The sequence below is a fragment of the Callorhinchus milii genome, unplaced genomic scaffold, assembly GCF_018977255.1.
Source record: "Callorhinchus milii isolate IMCB2004 unplaced genomic scaffold, IMCB_Cmil_1.0 Scaffold1, whole genome shotgun sequence".
Lineage (NCBI taxonomy): Eukaryota > Metazoa > Chordata > Chondrichthyes > Chimaeriformes > Callorhinchidae > Callorhinchus > Callorhinchus milii.
The window spans coordinates 100,627,248-100,646,684 of NW_024704742.1; the positions used below are offsets into that span (position 1 = coordinate 100,627,248).

Genomic DNA, 19,437 nt, shown 5'->3' on the forward strand with positions numbered 1-19,437 from the left:
ATTTAGCATATATTTGCCATCATCCTTCTTCCCGAAAATGTGTAACCTCACACTTTTCTGCATTAGATTTCATATGCCACTTCTCTTCCACAATCGAATAGTCTACTAACCCAATCTATTGCCAATATCTATACCAACCATTTCATTAATACAACTTTTCAATTCCTGAAACAATGGAGCTCCTGGAATAAAATTATTTCCTGCACATGGGGAAGAAACTATTCATGCTGAAGAAAACATTTTAATCTAATCTAAGTTGTTATCCTCACCTCTTCCTTAGATCGATCAAACATTGGAGTAGATATCATTTTCAATTCTGATCGTGGCGTCACAAGGGTTGGGGTTACTGGTGTGATCGCTGGACTTGGTTCTGGAGAAAGTATAGCTTCCCTTTCAGGGCTATCTAGTGACACCTCCTCAGTGGCCTCTAAATACCAAAAAAAATTATATGAACCAATCAGTTATTCAAAATATGCTTAAACAATTTCTCTATAAATAGCAAGTTTTAACTCTAGCTTTTTAATGTGTTGAGGGAACAAAATTATTGAGAAGTCTGTACACTTCACATGCCCTACATAATATCTGTAAATGTGTGACACCAAAATATTGGTTACACCTTGCCTTTCCCTAAACCATCTTTACTTTAAAACAAACAAAATGGGCATTGGATTTTGTTTAAGTGGGAAAGGGTTGAAAGACAGGGATGCTACTAACTTGGAGAGGAAAGCTAGAAACAAGTATGCCAGTTTAATAATAAACCAAGAGTCCTTGCATTTGATTTTGCGCCTTTCACGTCGGCAGAATGTCTCAATGTGCTTCAAAGGATTTACTGTAAAATGTAGTGACTGTTTTGAGGCAAATGTTTACCAGCAGATATGACCTTCATTCTTAGACAAAATAGTCAAAAATTTGCATTACCAGCAAAAAGGTCTTCTCGGTCATCATCTAGTAGAATCTCAGGCGATTTGGGCCCATTAGACTTTGCACTTATGTCTTCGGCAGGAAGGCTGGCGGGTTCAGGAGATGAAGGACTGGACTGAAATGCAAAATAGCATTATCAGCAAGTTTTAACCATTAACTACAGTAATGCAAACTTGCTTAACCATCAGAAAAAGAAAAAACAAAATCACCACAGCAATGCAGACTTCACTAAAACAGACAATCTTTCATCAAACAAAATCTGGAACATGCAAAAGGAAGTCAGCTAAGGGACAGTTGTTTCCTTATTATTTACTGGGAAAAATAACAATGGACAAAGGAAGCACTGTAATTAATAATTTTGCTGTTCACATAATACAATGTTTTAACACCCCTTGCAACATATATATATATATATATATAGTCTTTTTAGTCACTCCAACGTATTTGCAGACAAATTAAAATAGCAGAACAATGTTCTGCAATTAAAATGACAGCCAAGCTAGCAACACTGCTTAGGAATACTCCACTATAGTTCATAGAAACTATCATAAATGGAGGTCATGAAACCCATCATGTCTGTGCCCTACTGAAACTAATCTTCCGATTACCATATTCTTTATTCCTTAATCCTAACCCTATTCTTCAGAAGACAAGTTGCGTTGCTCATAACAGCAAAGCAACAGAGAAAGAAGCCTATCCACCCAATGTGTACATTTTGTGCACTTTAAAACCAATTCATCGGACGGAGCATGTTGACATGTGTAGAATGTCAGAAGATTTTAAAAAATACAGTTAAATTGAAAGGCAGTCACACAACTGGCTCTTTAATAAAAGCATTTGTTTAAGGTTAACAATTAATAGCAACCAACTTATAATGCGCAGGCATGAATCACATCTCCTGAAACCACCTTTCTAAAGCAGAGCTCCAGTGCGACTCACAATGTCAGCAACCTCCCCCCCTTACAAGGAATATTTGGCACTGAATCACCAAACACGCTATATAATGCAGAATTATTCCTCCATGGATTGCACAGGTACAGAAAAGACCATTGTGGTATATCTGACCTAACATTTAAAAAACAATCCTGTAGCACTTGGATGACTTTTAAATCAATTTCACCAAATAGCAATCTAATTCCCTTGAATTTGCTAACAATCTGACTACCAATGTCCTCCAGTCTATTCCACATATTCAATCATCAAGTATTAATCTACCTCCACTTACATACTCAAGTGCCAGTTTTGCTTAACATATTCAACTTACTAATAACCAAACTGAAAACTAACTTTGGAATGGGTAAGTAGCATTGAGAAAACATCTACTCACACCTCAAATGTCTACATTTTATTAGAGTTTACTGAAAGTCTGGAGATGAAAATCTTCACAGCAGACCACTGATTACTTGTTATGGGTTTCAGCAACTGCTGCAAATCATTTCTCTTACTTATTAATCCTGTTTCATTCCATAAATGGCTTGCATATATAAATATATATAATATACATATATATATATCCATATATACACATATTATATAAACAGGTTAAGATGAAAACTATTCTGAGGCAAGACAGTAAACTTACCGTTCTGCACACAACAGTATGTGACCCTATACACTGGAAAGAAGCAAAGGTAAGCTTGGTTAATCTATTCAAACATCACAAATAGTTTCTTTCCATTCTGTCCTTCCCACACTACACAGGAAAAATGTCTCAGAAGCATACAATCTTCAATGTACTTTGAACATAGCTTTCACTAGTCAAACATGTGATCCTTGTCCAAACAATCAGGTCAAAAATGCTTATATAGTTTGTTTCAGTACTGAAGTTACAACACTACAACAAACTTCATTTTAAAAAGGCTAATTTTTAAATAATTTGTCTGCATTAGATATCATTGGAAATAATCACTAATTTCTGTAAACTAGGATACAGCAGATAAAAATCAAGGTTTCTTCGGGCTTCATAGCTGATATGCCCTTTTGGAAAATTTTGCACTACCTAATTTCCCAAATAAAACAGAATTAAAAGCTCACTGACAGCAACCCTCTGACAGAAACCAAAAAAGGCACAGTTTCCCTCCCACGGCAATCAATTCTGTTCTCTTCTGAGAGCACTAGATTCATTTCTGCAGGACAAAGGTTTAAATAATTCCAATCCTATGATCACCCAACATCTACGCACACCTCAAACAAGGTTGGAGGGAAGCAATTAGTAGTGGGCTACCTTGCTGGATGCTGTCACTAACTTAGGCCACCAAGGTAGTGTATTTAAAGCCATATACCTCAGCTGAAATTAGCTAACCCAGTACAGACCAAGAATAAATCTAAGAACTGAATGGCTCACGTAATCACTATAGAAATGTGCTGAGCAGTTGGTGAAGCTTTAAAGTAAATCAAGAAGATTTGTTTAACAAACCCAAACTTAATCAGCTTTAAAACCAGAGTAGTAGAGTATATGCAAGGACAATCTTAGGAAGGATATACTAGCCTGGGAGTCTGTCTTGGAACAGTTCACCAGACTAACACCTGGCCTTAAGGGGCTCAGCTATGATGATAGGCTTGGTAGAGTGGGCTTATTTTCTTCGGAGAGGAGATTGGCGGGTGATTTGATTAAGATTTTAAAATAATGACGGGTGTTTTTAATGTTCCCAAGACTGTACAAATAGGTATCCTCCCGCCCAGTGTATTTCTCATGTCAAAAAACAATTCAAAGTAATGCTTTCCAAACAGCTACTTCACACTCAAGATTGTTGATGACAAATGCAAGCAACTCTACCACCAAGTAATATGTAGGTGCCACAAATGTAACCAGAAGCAACTTTATGTGGTACAATAAGGCAATCATCTGCACTCACCAGTTGAGAAAATTAAGGCACATGGCATTAAATGTAAATTGGTGGCATGTATAAAGGGATGTCTGAAGAGATGGCGAGATGGAGGGGTATACAATCTTGGATCAGTGATATGTCCCACAATTCTGTGTTTGGAACTCTCATTTCCTCCACACACACTCCCCCCCCACCTCCCGCCCCCTCATCTGCATTAATGTTTTGCAAATTAGCAATGGGGAATTGCAAAATAATGATTTACGGTAAGGTGCTTTTTGCCACTGAAATTGCAATCTCATTCAAACAAACACCAGGTCTATTTAGAGAATAAACTGCGACATACCTAAAACGTCATTTAGCCCTCAGACGTATTGCACTAGTCTGCGCAACTCACATTATAAGTTCAACTTTAATGCCCCATGGATCGAGCAACTCCAACAGAAATCTGTATTCTAATGCTGTAAAAACAAATACCATTTACACATTACAGCACATTCCAAAGCACTGGTGGTATCAAACTGCATGATTTACTCTGCATTTCTAAAGTAGTTTTAAAGTCCTGAAGAACAACTTTATTTTTAGCTAAAAAAACTTTCCTTCTATCTTAGAGACCTATCTACAGTAAAACTCGAATGAGTCGTCTATAAATTGCAAAATTGCCTTATTTGTACATGCATCCAAATTCCATTCGGTTTCCTACCAAAAAAAAGATTTCTTTGCATTAGTTATATTTAATAAATTGGATAAACAGCTAATTATTATGGTTTCTCAAATAATCCTAATTCCTATGCAAATCATCTCCTAAATTGGAAGGCAGCTACCACACTTACCAGCAGCATTGAAGTATGCAAGTGCAGTGCTCTGTTTGGAACAATAGCGAGAAACAAACTGTTGATCCACATGCAGACTTACCAGCGGCTGCAGTGATGAAGTTCCACATTCACATTTACTGATTGCAGTACTGCATGCGCAATACAGTACTGTATACTCCGTTGAACCAGGCGCAAAAAATGAGGTACTTGTTTACTGTACTTGTATAAACTTTGACTTATACATAGAATATGCTGTAAAGTGAATTGACTGTACATTTGTGGTCAAAACGCTGCAGCCAGTTGCGCACAGCAATGTCCCACAAACAGTCGTGGATTGAAAATAACCAATTTATTATTGTTTTGGAGGTGTTATTATTAGGCGTGTGGAGTAAGGAAACTTGCCCAAGGTTTCGCCCTGCCTGGAATTGAACTCAGGTGTCTCACTTGCAAGGTGAGTGCTCTAACCACTGAGCTCGTGTTTGTGTCGGCTCTTTGAAAACAGTGATCCAAATCAATCCCACTCCACTACCCTCTCCCCAAATAATTATCTACTTCTCGCTTAAAAGTTGTTATCGAATCGGCTTCCACCGCCCTTTCAGGCAATGCATTCCAGATCTGAACAACTTGCTGTGTGAAAAAATTTCTCCTCACCTCCACTCTGTTTCTTTTAACAACTATTTTAAATCGGTGTCCTCGGGTTACCGACCCACCTGCCAGTGGAAATAGCTTCTCCTTGTTCACCCTATCGAATCCCCTCATAATTTTGAAAACTTCTATTAAGTTGCTTCTTAACCATCTCTGCTCCAAGGAGAATAATCCTAGCTTCTCTAGCCTCTCCTGATAACTAAAGTCCCTCATTCCTGGTACCATCCTGGCAAATCTCTTTTGCACCTTCTCCAATGCCTTGACATCCTTCCTAGTGTGGTGTCCAAAACTGAACACAGCTGAGCTGAGGTCTAACCAGTGTTTATAAAGGTTTACCATAACTTCCTGACTTTTGTATTCTTTGCCCCTATTTATAAAGCCTACAACAACAAACAAGATTGCATTTATAGAGCGCTTTCACGTCGGGAGGACGTCCCAAGGCGCTGGACAGTTGGGTCAGGACCCGAGCAGTGGGGAAATGGTCAGGGTGAGGGGAGGGAAGGGAGGGAGCGAGGAGGGGGTAGAGAGTCGAGAGGGGAGCTGAAGACCTAATATCCCATATGCGTTTTTAACATCTTTATCGACCTGGTCCTGATACTTATATATGAACCCCCTTTAAGATTGTACCATCAGCTTATATTGCCTCTCCTCCCAAAATGCATCACTTTGCAAGTACTCTCCAAAATTCTATCTGTTTGAGCAGATCCTCCCTCTCCCCTCTCCCCGTGATCCATTATCCGATAAATAAATGTAAGCTGTTGTAGAAAACTGAACTGTATTTATCAACAGCAGAGGTGCTGTCTCCAGTAGAACCATGAAAGACATCTCCCAAAGTAGGTTTCAGGTTTGCTGGAGGCAGCTGCATAAAATATAGAGAAATCTTGGTTCACTTGGTAAATTCATGTTAATCAGGAGAACAATTTTATTTCTGTTAGGTTGGGTTACATTCAATATCAGCAAGTGGCAGTGATCAGAGATGTCAAAATCTTCTATTTCACATATTGATTAGTGGCAGTTGAATGCAGTAGATGAAACCTTAATTACTTTTACAGGTCAGTGGGAAGTACTCTCTCCTATGAGTCAGAAGATTGTGATTTCAAATCTCACAATGGGAACTTGAGGCCTGACAATACAACGTAGTGTTGGGGGAGCATTGCATTGTCATGAGACAAACTGAAGTCCTGTCTGCCTGTTTGGGTGGGCATTAAAGATCTATCTCCAAATTGAAAAAAAAGTGATTTTCCTGGTGCCTGGCCAAAAACAAAAAATGATCATTCACTTCGTGATTATTTGCAGAATATTTCAAAAGAAATGTAATGATTAGTTTTTAAAGAACATACACTGGACATTATAATCAGGCTTTATTTCCTTTTGGATGAGAGTATGATTTGCTCTTCAATTGATGTTTTTCATTCAAAGTCAGGGGATGTCTGTGCTGAGGAACAGACAAATGTGAAATAGAAGATTTTGACATCTCTGATCACTGCCACTTGCTGATATTGAATGTAACCCAACCTAACAGAAATAAAATTGTTCTCCTGATTAACATGAATTTACCAAGTGAACCAAGATTTCTCTATATTTTATGCAGCAAACCTGAAACCTACTTTGGGAGATGTCTTTCATGGTTCTACTGGAGACAGCACCTCTGCTGATGATAAATACAGTTCAGTTTTCTACAACAGCTTGCATTTATTTATCGGATAATGGATCACGCGGAGAGGGAGGATCTGCTCAAACAGATAGAATTTTGGAGAGTACTTGCAAAGTGATGCATTTTGGGAGGAGAGGCAGTAAAAGGAACAGTATCTTTAGAAACCATCAATAACAACTTGCATTTATATAGCGCCCCCCACACAGAGTAGCATTCTAGAGCGCTCGAGAGTGGCTGAGCATGATGCTCAGGGGAGTGGTGAGGTGACTGTAAGCACAGTCGAAGAAGGTCTTTGCCCGACTCCACTGGCTCCTCATCCACCAGAGGATCGAGTTCAAGATCCTTGTCCTCACCTTTAAGGCCATCCATGGCCTTGCCCCCTCCTACCTCTCTGACCTGCTGACTCCCTACCAACCTGCCCGTTCCCTCTGTTCATCAGGCTCCAGCCTGCTCCATGTCTCCCGCCCGACCTACCATCAGTGCCGGGCTTTCAGCCTCTCTGCCCCCACACTCTGGAACTCCATCCCACGGTCCCTTTGCCTCGCTTCCTCCCTTGCATCCTTCAAGGCCGGTTTCAAGACCTTTCTCTTTGACCGTGCCTTTGGTCTCCCTCCCACCTCTCTGCCTTCCCTCACCCCTACACCACCTCTCCCCCATGCTCGGGCCCCGACATCAGCACTTTGGGACATCCTCCCGACATGAAAAGCACTCTATAAATGTAATTTTGTTGTTGTCTTCAGGCGCAACCTGAAGATGGGGAAGGTCGGGGCAAAGTGGAGGGATTGAGGGAGTGTGTTCCAGAGTTTGGGTCCGCAGTGGCTGAAAACGTGGCCACTGACAGCAGAATGGAGGGCACGAAGGAAAGGCAGGAGGCCTGAGCCAGTCAAGCGAAGGCATCGGGTTGTGGTTTGAGGATTAAGCAGGTCGGAGAGGTAGAGTGCTGCCCGAGCATGAAGGGATTTGAAGACAAATGTGAGGATCTTGAAATCGATCCATTTGGTGATGGGGATATGAAGTTCATTAACATCAGGTTCTTCCAGGTTGACTGCAACAAGTAATAAAGGAAAATGGAAAAATGGGATTCCTCTAGTATGTTCCAAACATCAAAGTTTAACTGAAAAGTTAAACATGCCAGGGTATCGTATCACACCAGAGTAACATTTTCGTTTTTCATACCAGCTATCTTTGTGACTGCTGAGCAAGACATAACTCAAGATAATCAGGATCTCAAGCAAGCTGTTATGAGGGAAGATAAAAACAAGCAGGAACAGTGAGGGAGAGGTCAATGACTTGCAACCTTTCCACTAAGCTGGTTAACACTGGCACAGTGCTGGAAGATCTTGTCCATTCTCATTGCTAGAGAACAATGGATGGAGGAAGGCAAGGAAAAGAATACACCAACAAAGCATTCATGCACTACGGATAATACAATTGAAGCTTTCATAAAGTACATGTGCATAAATTGTGCCATAATAGTATAAAACTGGAGCAGTGCGATTATCTTTTAACATTTCCCACTTCATAATGATTGGAATAAAAAAAAGTTGCTTTTTTACTTTGAGACAGACGCTACAGGCTTTCTGAATAAATACCAGAATTTTTAATGGTCAGTAATGATATGTGAAACAAGATATGAACAGTTTCAGAGCTTTTGAATACTGAAATACACTATGTGGCTCAACAAAGGATTAGAAAATAATTTGATATTTCAACAGGTAAAATTACTAGCAAGTAATTTTCCCTTTCCACTGATTCTCAGAAGCCATTTTAAAATCTTTAGGGTCAGGTGCTTGTAATCACCTATTAATGTAGACGGTATCAACATAATCTAAAACTAAATTCATGCTGTTATGCGAAACTACATCCATTTACAACAGAAGGTGGTTGTCTATGGTTTGAGTGCTTAAATTCAAGATTCTCTCTCCACCGTAAATAAATTATTGCAGTATAATTAAAGATGAACACCTAAAAGTATATATTTTCAATTAAACTTGAACATCTAAAATTGTACACTCATTTCTGCAAGAATCGTAAAACTCATCTTTGAAAATTGACAAACACTTAATGGAGGATTTATTCCATTCTTAACCTTCACAAATGAGCTTACTTTGCCAAAACATTTGAGCTCTGGAAACCATTGATAAGTATACCTTCTCAGAGCCCCTTCAGTGTTGGATAATAATTAAATCATGTCAATATTTCAACTGGCTGAAAAACTGCTTTAAAGCCAGTTTTTAACCAATGAAATATGGTTTTATTAAAAGGCACTTGAAAACAGAAGGCAAGTGATAGTTTGTTTTATAAAAAAGTAATAATCCTTGCATTTGGTATAATAATGTGATGAGGGGAAATTAACTAAAATAGTGCAAGACTATTAGTTTACTTGTTAACTGCGTGAAACAAAATTGTTTTACATGTGTACAGCAAGAAGGCTATTAGCAGGTTATACCTTGCTTATACTGTTATTTTAGCTCAAATTAAAATAAAAAATACAGTTGGGAGGGTGGTGAGGAGCGGGAAAGAAGTTCAGGAGGAAGACAGGAATCTATCTAAATGTTGAGAACAAGGTCACCTTTTCTCACTGCTAAACAACACGTCTTTTTACTAAGAATCAAACAGATTCCACTTGAACTCCAAACTACAAAATTGCGTGCAACGATTAACAAATTGCAACAGAGCAAAATGAGCTGCCAACTTGGTCTGTCTTAAACCACTCACGTCGGGTGCAAAACTCAACAAGGCATTCAAAAACGGTTTAGAAGCGAGTAATAATAATCCTTTGCATTTCCAATAGCGCGTTTCACGTCAGGGTGACATCTCCAGGCACTTCACGAGTACCATGAAGCGTAATGCAATGCTCCTTGGAGGTGAATGCATCAGCCCATTTGTGTACAGCGATGGACAACAAGTGGGTACTAAGCGTAACTTTATTTACGTGTGTTTTTTTTAACACCGAGGCTCAGAAAGCCCAAAGGCGGGTTCGCTGTTTACTGGATTGGGGACAGGAGTTCACAGGGAATGCGGATGGAGGAGCGCCCGAGCTCGGGCTGCTGCTTCTCGGCTTTTGTATAACATCAGTGGCCGCCGACCCCCACACCGGCCCCCGGCGCCTTGACAACATAATGTAAAACCCCAGACAACTCCCCCCGTCCCCTCTCTCTCTCCTCTCCCCCCCCCGGACCCTACACTACACTGCAGGCCCCATCAAGCCCCGGGTACAGCGGCCGCGGACACTGGGCCGAGCGAGAAGCCGTCAGAGGCCGACACCGACCAGAGGCAGCGCAGGCCGCTCCCCGCCATGCCGGCCCCGGAGGGAGAGGGTGGTGGCCGCTCACCTCCAGTGTGCTGGCTGTGCTGACAAACAGGTCCTCGCCCTCATCCAGCTCCCTGAACTCCGAGTCCTCTGCCTCCACGTCTCCGAAAGGGGGAGGCTCCCGCTCCGCCGCCATCTTTCTGCTCCTCCGCAGGCACACGAGTCATGTGACAATTGGCGAACGCGCCTGCGCGGCTCCTTCCCTCCAACGAATCACGTGCCGTTCCCTCGCGCGCGCGCCCGCGCTCGCTCCCGCTCTCCCCGACGCCGTTGACGTCCGGACGGACGTGAGCAGCGCCTCCTCCTCCTCCTCCTCACCAATCACCGGAAGCGCTGCGAGCCAGACGACGACAGCGCGCGCGCGCCCGCGTGCCCGCGTGTCATGTGACAGGCCGAGCGGAATCACGTGGACCGGGAGGCCCTCGTGATCCCTTGAGAATCACGTGACGATCAGCTGCCTTCGTGTTGATGTTGTGTTGGTCAGTGGTGGGGGGGGTCTGACTCCCGACCCACATGGAAATCCCACAGGGAGATTGTCGGGAGTGGGATGCACACTCTCTTCCAGCTGAAACCGCACCGCTTACCTTTCAGCCAATTCGGCGCCGAGGAAACACAACAGTGGACGAAAAGTGAGAGACTTGCGGAAGCGAAAAATAAGCGCAGACAACAGTGAAGAAAAATAAGAGCGAAAGAAAACCCGAAAGCGAACCACAAAGCAGAAGAGAGAATTAGCTTGAAAAGTACAGGGCGGCGGAAGTTTCCCCTTGTCCAGGAAATAGCTGTGGTACTGTGGATTTACATCACAGTGTTTTGTGCTAACAATCAGTTGAATGAACGATGTTGCCAATGTATGCGGATGATGCCCAATTCTATCTCTCTGCCTCCACCCTTGATTCCAGGACCATTGCTGTCCTGACAGAATGTCTGTCAGACATCAAGTCCTGGATGAGAGCGAACTTTCTTCAAGAAGACCGAGACTCTCCTGATTGGCTCCTGTCAGCGCCTCCTCACCTCAAACGCTGACAGCATCACTATCCATGGTTGCACACTCCACCTTGCTAAGCCAGTCCAGAACGTTGGGGTCTTGTTTGACTCTCAATTAACCTTTCTACCCCACATCTACGCCATGACCCGCTCTGCCGTCCCCCACCTCCACAACGTCGCCCGGCTCCGACACTGTCTCACACCACAGGCCGCCGAAACCCTTTTAAATGCCTTCATTACATCGAGGCTCGACTACGCAAACTCACTGCTTGTCAGCCTCCCTCCACAGGCTGCAGATCATCCAGAACTCTGCAGCCCGCGTCCTCTCCCGCACTAGGCTCCACGACTCTATCACCCCCATCCTTGCCCAACTTCACTGGCTTCACTGGCTTCCCATCACGCAGATATAGTTCAAGATCCTGGTCCTCACCTTCAAAACCCTCCACTGTCGTGCCTCACCCTTCCTCTGTGACCTTGTAAAACCTACCAAACTGCCCACTCCCTCCACTTAGCACTGGCCTGCTTCATCTCCCCTTCCCTTCCTGTCCCACCATCAGTTGGGTTGGGATTTCAACCTACCTGCCCTCATTCTTTGGAACTCATTCCAGGAGCTCCTTTGCCTCGCCTTTCCTCCTCTTCTTCAACCTCAATCTCAAGACCTTCCTCTTTGATCAGCCTTCAGTCATCTTCCTCCCTACCTCTGCCCACAGCAATGTGATTGGAGTCATGTTTAAAATAACAGGGATGCACACATAATAAAGAGGATTTGTTAAAGACTAGCTGTACCTGTTGCAGCTATGCTTGCAACCAAAGGATCCAGTATGGAATGTAGATTGACACACAGACAGACACACAGAGAGACATTTCATCTTTATACTCAGCTGGGAGCACTTCTGTGGGAGTATTCCTTTTGGGAGGACTCAGTGGGAGGACTCGGCCCTTTAAAAATGTAATTTTGTTGGTGCCGCAACTGAGCTTCGCCTGTATTCTTTATTTTGTTCCCGCCACTTGGCTACCTGCGTGCTGTGTGACGCAGGATGCCACAGTCAGCCGGCGCGGCCACCAAATGTACCTGCAGTGTACGCCTACACATGTAGTGCTCTGTGATGCATGATGCCACTGCGCCACTTTGACTTGACGGGAGGTGTAATTGCAGCAAAAAAATGCAAAACTGAAAATAACTCATGAATGATAGGAGATATCTGAACACAAATATGCCCATGTCAATCCTAGATCCAAGACCTTTCCGATGAGGTATAAATCATGTCTCTACATCAATCAGTTATTGAGATATTTCTTGAAGCACAGACAGACATTGTCATTTTGTTAGTATATATATGAAGAAGAAAAAGATTTTTTAATGTTCTGAAATATAGCCTATCTAGTGGCCCGTGTCAATAGTACGTAATTGGTAAGCAATAATGTCTTGCTTCTGTTTTCTACTTGAACAAAATATATTGCCTAAAGATTCTTTCAATATTGTAACAGTAAAAGGGTAGTCAAAGAAGACATTAAAACCCTAAGGAGCCCAAGGGGTCTTTGAAACGAAAATGATCAGGAGATAGGGAACATATTAAACAAATACTTCCTAGAGGTTTTAATCAAGGAAGACACTTAAATATCATCTGCCCAACATCCAGCAAACATCGCTCGAGCTGCAGGACTTTAATACATATAGTGATGTGGTTCTAAAACCAACAAATCCCTTAACTCTGATGACCTGTACCACAGGATACTTAGAGAGACAAGGAAGGGGATTTGTGCAAAACTGAAAATTATGAGGAAGTAAAATGCCACTGTAGAGATTTCAACAAACGGGAATCAAGCAAATCTGGTTCCTATATTCAAGAAAGGTAACAGAACCATATTGCAACGACAGATCCATCAGCCATCTCAATAATTGGACAAATAACAGTCATCTGCAGAAAAAAAATGGAAGATTACTTATATAAAATAATCAAAGTAAATGACAACCAGCATGGATTCAGAAGAAGTAGATCTTGTTTAACAAACTGCATAGATTTTTATTAAGGATGTGAAATTGACTGTGGAAACCATATGATGTTGTGCACCTAGACTGCCAAAAGAGATTTTACACGAAAACACATGAGAGATTCTTCAAATCTGATGTCACTGGGTATTCTGGGTAAGTATGGACATGGATTCAGAAAACAGAGGGATAACAACAACAACTTGCATTTATATAGCGACCTTCATACAGGTTTGTGTCCTGGGAGCTAGCTAAAAAGGATGTGGTGTGGATTTTCACACTCAGTACAACATAGTTAAATTTACAAATGACACCAAGTGGGGAACTGTAGAATAAGGAGAGGCAGCAAAGGTCTTACCATTCAAACAGAGAAGGGAGTTTCTCCTGGTATCCTGGCCAACAAACCACAAAATAAAATTGGTCATTCACTTCATAGCTGACTATAGGATATTGGTGTGCACAACTAGTACTCTGGTTAGACTGCACTTGGGAATACTGCATGCAGTTCTCGTCACCATGACAAAAGGAAGCAAGCCCTAGAGGTAGTGCAGAGGAGACTAACAAGGATCATCCCCAATATTAAGGTAATGATCTATCAGCAAAGATAAGATAGGACTCTTCAGTCTTGAAAAGAGGCATATCAGAAGAGACCCTGTTGAGATATATAACATTTCAAATAAGATTTAAAAGGAAGCCCAGATATATCAAGACAGCAGAACAAATTCAGGGCAGCAAAGAGAGGATGGCATTCTGAAAGAATGGATTACATGGGTTGAAAGGCTTTCTTCATCCAAACTGAATTTGTGAGATGAATGGACATATTATTTTGATTGAGAAATTGAAGAATTACAACATTAGGCTCTGTAACAAGACTCATACTTTATAATCTACATAACACTTATTCCTTTGCATTAAAAAGACTATGTGCAACCACTAACACATACACTCAAAGGTGACAGGGTCTCTGAGGTGACAGAGATGACATTCCCTTTGAAGCCTTGTCCAATTGTTTGTCTGGTTGTTGCTGCGGGGCTGACTGACACCATTGCTTAGAGGAGAGAGATGAACCATGGAGCGAGGAGATATTTTGGTCAATGACATCGTTGTGCATTTCTATTAATAAACAAACATATCATATTTTTATGTCAATTTAATTTCATGAAATGTACAGCCTATGAAATATACATATCATCTTTACAATATTATTCCTTACCGAAAATAATACAACATGCTATTAGATTTCTAATCATCCAATACATCTGTAATATAATAGATGTATGAAAGAAATCCTTTACAACAATTACCTTCCTCCCCACCTCGCTCTTGGTTAAAAACAACCAACTCAACACAAATTGGAGATAAATATTAGGACCTTCTTGTCTTATACTGCTCATATTCAACAACAACAACAACAAGATTCCATTTATAAAGCGCCTTTCACGTCAGGAGGACGTCCCAAGGCGCTGGGCACTGACCTCACCATCTAAGTGCACCTACCTATATGACTTTTGTATGAGAAAATCAATAATAACAAGTCAGTCTAATTTCTTCCCACACATACACACCATCTGGGTTTGGAAATAAGGCAGACCTGCTTCCAGGCTTCCACCAGTGCTATACCAAGATTTTTTATTTCCTAATATATGCATAAGACACAAACGTGAAGGAAGCTGTCCTGTCTATTTGGTGACATCCACTGCAGTATTTGCATTGGAGGTCAGTTTCACAAAGATATAAGCTGTACACTCATTTCGCTCGCATTTCTTCTATGTCTCTGGTTTTCTACCAATCAAAGAAACAGAACCCAAGAGCAAAGTGCAAGGTCAGATTGTATTTCTGCACAGATTGTGTTTGCTTTCCTTCACTGATTAAAATTTATGCAGGATTTACCCGTGACTTGCTGTCTACAAGGAAAAGCATTGTATTACCTTCTTTTTTCAATCACCTTCTTTATAAAGAGAGAGTTTCTAAGGTCTGAATTTCCATCTAGTTTTTGCTTGTGAGACATTTTGTCTTAAAATTTAAGATTGCACAGAATTGCGGAAAATTCTTCAATTCAGTCTTAAATTCAAAGTTTTTTTCTAGAGTTCGTAAAATGACTTTGCTTCCCAATTCAGACTAAATTGTCATCTGTGATGTGTTAATCATTACCTGTAATAATGATAATTACTGCATTACATCATTAGAAAATTGTGCCCTATAAAAAAAGCATTTTTTGACAGATAACAGGAAGCATTTCTTTATTAAGAGGGTAATTAATGACAAGAAAAAGTTATCCACAAGGATGATTGAGGCCAGAATGCTGGACTCATTTAAGAAAAAGCTCTATACAGAACTGTAATGGGAGGACAGTAAGGTTGGTATTGTAGAAAAATGGGTAGTAGATTTAAAAGGGAGGAACTTCTTCATACAAAAGGTGGTGAGAATGTGGAACTCACTTCTGGAAGCTGTGGTTGAAGTAAAAAGCATTAATGCATTTAAGATGAAACTCGATGCATACAAGAATGAGAAGGGAATCCTGTAGCTCAGTTATTAGAGCACTCGCCTTGCAAGCGAGAGACCTTGATTCCTGGCAGGGCGAAATGTTGGCCAAGTTTCCTAGGTCCACACCTCTGTTTACCTAGCAGTACGTAGGAACGTGGTTGTTAGTCGATTAGTGGATTGGTTTTCCAGGGATAATAATTCCTTCAAAAAATAATAATAATAAATTGGTCACTCAATCCACGACTGTTTATGGGACACTGCTGTTTGCAATTGGCTACCGCATTTTGCCTACAAAATACAGTTAATTCACTTTACAGTATATTCTGTGAAGCACTTTGAGATGTTTTGAACCCGTGATAAGGCACAATATCAAATCAAGAATTTTTATTATAAGGGTATAGAAAAGGTAATAGGAGGGGTGGACATTTATGTGGAGTATAAACACCAGCATGGACCAGTTGGGCTGAATGGCCTGTTGCTGTACCATATTATTCCACGTAATTCTACCTAATTATATGTAAAATAAGTCAAAGAGTCTTCTTTATCCGAACTGTTCTTCTGATCTTGTGAATGCATGATTTAAAATGTCACAGGGCACAGTTTCATCCCAACATGTATAGCATGGGAAAGCACAACAACAAATTGCATTTATGTAGCACCCCTTGCACAGGGTAGCGTCTCGGAGCGCTTGACAGTGGCAGAGCACAATGCCGAGCCGGCGGGAGGGGGAGCTGACCGTAGGCATGGTTGAATAGGAGGGTCTTCAGGCGTGACCTGAAAATGGGGAAGGAAGCGGCAAGGAAACGGAGTCCTGTAGCTCAGTGGTTAGAGCACTCGCTTTGCAAGCGAGAAACCTGAGTTCAATTCCAGGCAGAGGGCGAAACCTTGGGCAAGTTTCCTTACTCCACACAGAGCCTAATAATAATCCCTCTAAAACCAAAAACAATAATAAATTGGTCATTTTCAATCTACGACTGTTTGTGGGACATTGCTGTGCGCAATTGGCTGCCGCGTTCGCCCACAAATATACAGTCAATTCACTTTACAGTGTGTTCTGTGAAGCGCTTTGGGACGTCCTCCCAACGTGAAAAGCGCTATATCAAATGCAAGGATTAAATTAAATTTAAGGCGGAAGGATAGAGGAAGGGTGTCCCAGAGTTTCGGGGCATAGTGGCTGAAAACACAAAACTAAACTGCAAGTTTGTACTTATGCAGCTTTTACTCACTCAAGACAGACTTACCTTTGCCTTTGTGTTGTCTGAAACTAATTTCAGATGATGTCTGTATGGATGGAAGTCTCTGTATAGTTAACTCTGTAAATTGACAATAAAATATACACTGATAAATTGTAAGATACATCTTAAATTCATAACCACGTTGACTGATTTTGGAAAAATGTTTAATGCTCCATGGCAGTCTATGGTGATTCACATTTTTCCTTGTGTTGAGAATCAGACTAACTATTTTTTGCCATACAACCTAAAGTTCTAATGGGTAGGGTGGTACTAGTTGAACAAGCAAGGGGAACTTGCCAGACAGAAGGTGAGGGGCAAGCTGCTTAAACTCTAGCAACTCACACTCTATGAATCTATGCTTAATAATCTCTAGACAAGCAGGTTGCATCATCCAGGAAGAGAGTGTGCATTCCATTCCAGACAAATGAATTTTCCCAGCATAGGTGGCATGCATACATAAAACTCTTATCCTGGCCTGGATTCTCTTAAGCACAGGAAGATGGTAGCAACGCTCTGATGCATTTCATGCTGAAATGTCTTGCCCACCAGGAAGCTACCTACCATCCACCCAGCGAGGGCTCAAATGCACACTTGTCAGATGTCGAGCGACCAACTCATGACTATCCTCCGTGGAGGGGGATGGGTAGGAGGGGAAAGGTAAGCAGGGTCTCCTTTGAGCTGAACTGGCTCTAAAGTGACATGCCTGGCAATGGAATGTCAGAATCAAGCCAGCCCTCTGGCAGTCCAGGACACTGCTGATGACAGCACAGCCAGTCTACGTCATCAGCAGGATCTGGAAGGGCAGACCAGTCACTGAGAGCCGGGAGTCATCCCACTCAACCAATTATGCCCAGCAGTGTCCCACAAACAACTGTAAATTGAAGTGACCAATGTTTTAAAAAGGAATTATTACCCCCGCAAAAACGCAATCCGCCAATCGACTAACAACCAGGTTCCTACTTAATTGCTAGGTTAATTGCTTAATTGCTACTTAATTGCTAACAGAGGCTTGTGGAGTAAGGAAACTTGCCAACATTTTGCCCTGCCTGGAACCGAACCCAGGTTTCTCGCTTGCGAGGTGAGTGCTCTAACCACTGAGCTACGAACTTGAATATTAACCTGAATAAGCAGATGGGACCTTGATTTAACGTTTCATCTGAAGGAACTATATTTAGAGTTTAAGGCTAATTCAATAGTACTTTCAACAATTTCTATATATCGATCACACCAAGACATCTTTCCTGCCCCCACACCCCTCGGCTCCCACTGCTAGTTCGGGTCAAACCCTGGTCTGACCAGTGCCTTGGGACATCCTCCGCTTGAAGGGCGCTATATAAATGTAAAGTTGATGATGTTGTTAATTACCTACCTTCAATTTTGAGAGAGCTCTTTGGTAAAGGTATGTGCAGCAATGATGGATGCTTTATTGCGAAGTAGCTTCGGAGTTTGCTGTGTGGTGAATTCTTCCCTTTTGTTTCTTGCAGTGTTTCCTCTGGTTTCTTGCAACTATGGAGGGGTGGGGTATTCAATGTGATAATTATCACAACAACAAAAAGTGACAGGGTGGAGGAGGCTAATTGTTAAGGTGAGATGGGGGTGTTTATTCCCAAACCAGTTGTTAGAAAGATTGGTGAGGACAGAAAAGAAAACATTTTCTATCCTTATGATAATTATGACAGATGATAATTGATCACATAATGCATTTTACCTCTTTAGTGGGATGAGTGTATCCAATCTGAGGCACTGCATATCCTTTATCCCATTAATTTCTGCCTGTGCCTTGATTCAGATGATCTAATTTTTTTTAGAATTTTTACATTTTGAGTTTTGACTAGAAAAAAAATTGTAACACTCATCGATTCTATTTCCCACATAAACGATGAACTAAAATAAAGGATAAGCGCTAGTCATTGCTATTCTTTTAAAATAAATATTTTCACGCAAATAAATGCATTACCTGACGTTTTGCTGAGCAATTTGAATTCGTTTTAAATCTAGTTCTAGAATTCGTGAAGTGTTGAAAAACAATTTTTCGGATGGTGTCAAGGGTCGTGGGTAAGCAGTATCCCTTTCCCAAACACCCTGAAGATACTGCTGAACACACACTGGCTTGTTGTTTGAATAGATTGATTGAAGTCCTTCATGGATGCTCCTAGGAAGACCTGATAACTGCTGGAAACAAAAGATAATAATCCTTACATTTAATATGGCACCTTTCACGTCAGTAGGATGTCTCAAAGCATTTCACAGGATATGCCATAAACTAGAATGACTGGTTATTTTGTGGGTGAACCCGACAGTGGATTTGTGCTTAGCAATGTTCCACAAATAGCCATGAAGTGAATAACCAATTTTATTTGATCAGTGACTAGTTGTTAATTGTGCCAGCATCTAGTGTTTAGGAAGTCCGAGGACTGAAATGATATATGGCCTTATGCTTTAAGATCATTTTCTTAAACTGTAAGATCATCTTGAATTTTGGCAAATTCTTAAATACACTCTTGGAAGATGGGCTTCTCGACAGAACCTAAAAAAATGTTCTCAGAAATTAGGGGAGAGGGTATTTTCCAA

General features: G+C 41.3%; 2 protein-coding genes across 3 annotated transcripts in view; both read right to left on the minus strand.

Annotated features, from left to right (window-relative positions):
- snx2 (sorting nexin 2) overlaps nt 1-10,378 on the minus strand; it is a 35,103-nt gene extending 24,725 nt beyond the window's left edge. The window contains exons 1-3 of one of the 2 annotated variants that reach the window (XM_042334489.1): nt 10,196-10,378; nt 919-1,036; nt 270-427 (exon numbers count right to left, since the gene is read on the minus strand). In XM_042334489.1, the coding sequence (XP_042190423.1) occupies nt 270-427; nt 919-1,036; nt 10,196-10,309 (390 nt within the window). In that variant the 5' untranslated portion in view covers nt 10,310-10,378. 2 annotated transcript variants of the gene reach the window in all.
- A 3,715-nt stretch (nt 10,379-14,093) lies between these two features.
- LOC103182381 overlaps nt 14,094-19,437 on the minus strand; it is a 94,052-nt gene continuing 88,708 nt past the window's right edge. The window contains exons 21-24 of the mRNA XM_007899380.2: nt 18,824-19,038; nt 18,236-18,372; nt 16,873-16,944; nt 14,094-14,260 (exon numbers count right to left, since the gene is read on the minus strand). Of these exons, the coding sequence (XP_007897571.2) occupies nt 14,094-14,260; nt 16,873-16,944; nt 18,236-18,372; nt 18,824-19,038 (591 nt within the window). The remainder of the gene's footprint in view (nt 14,261-16,872; nt 16,945-18,235; nt 18,373-18,823; nt 19,039-19,437) is intronic.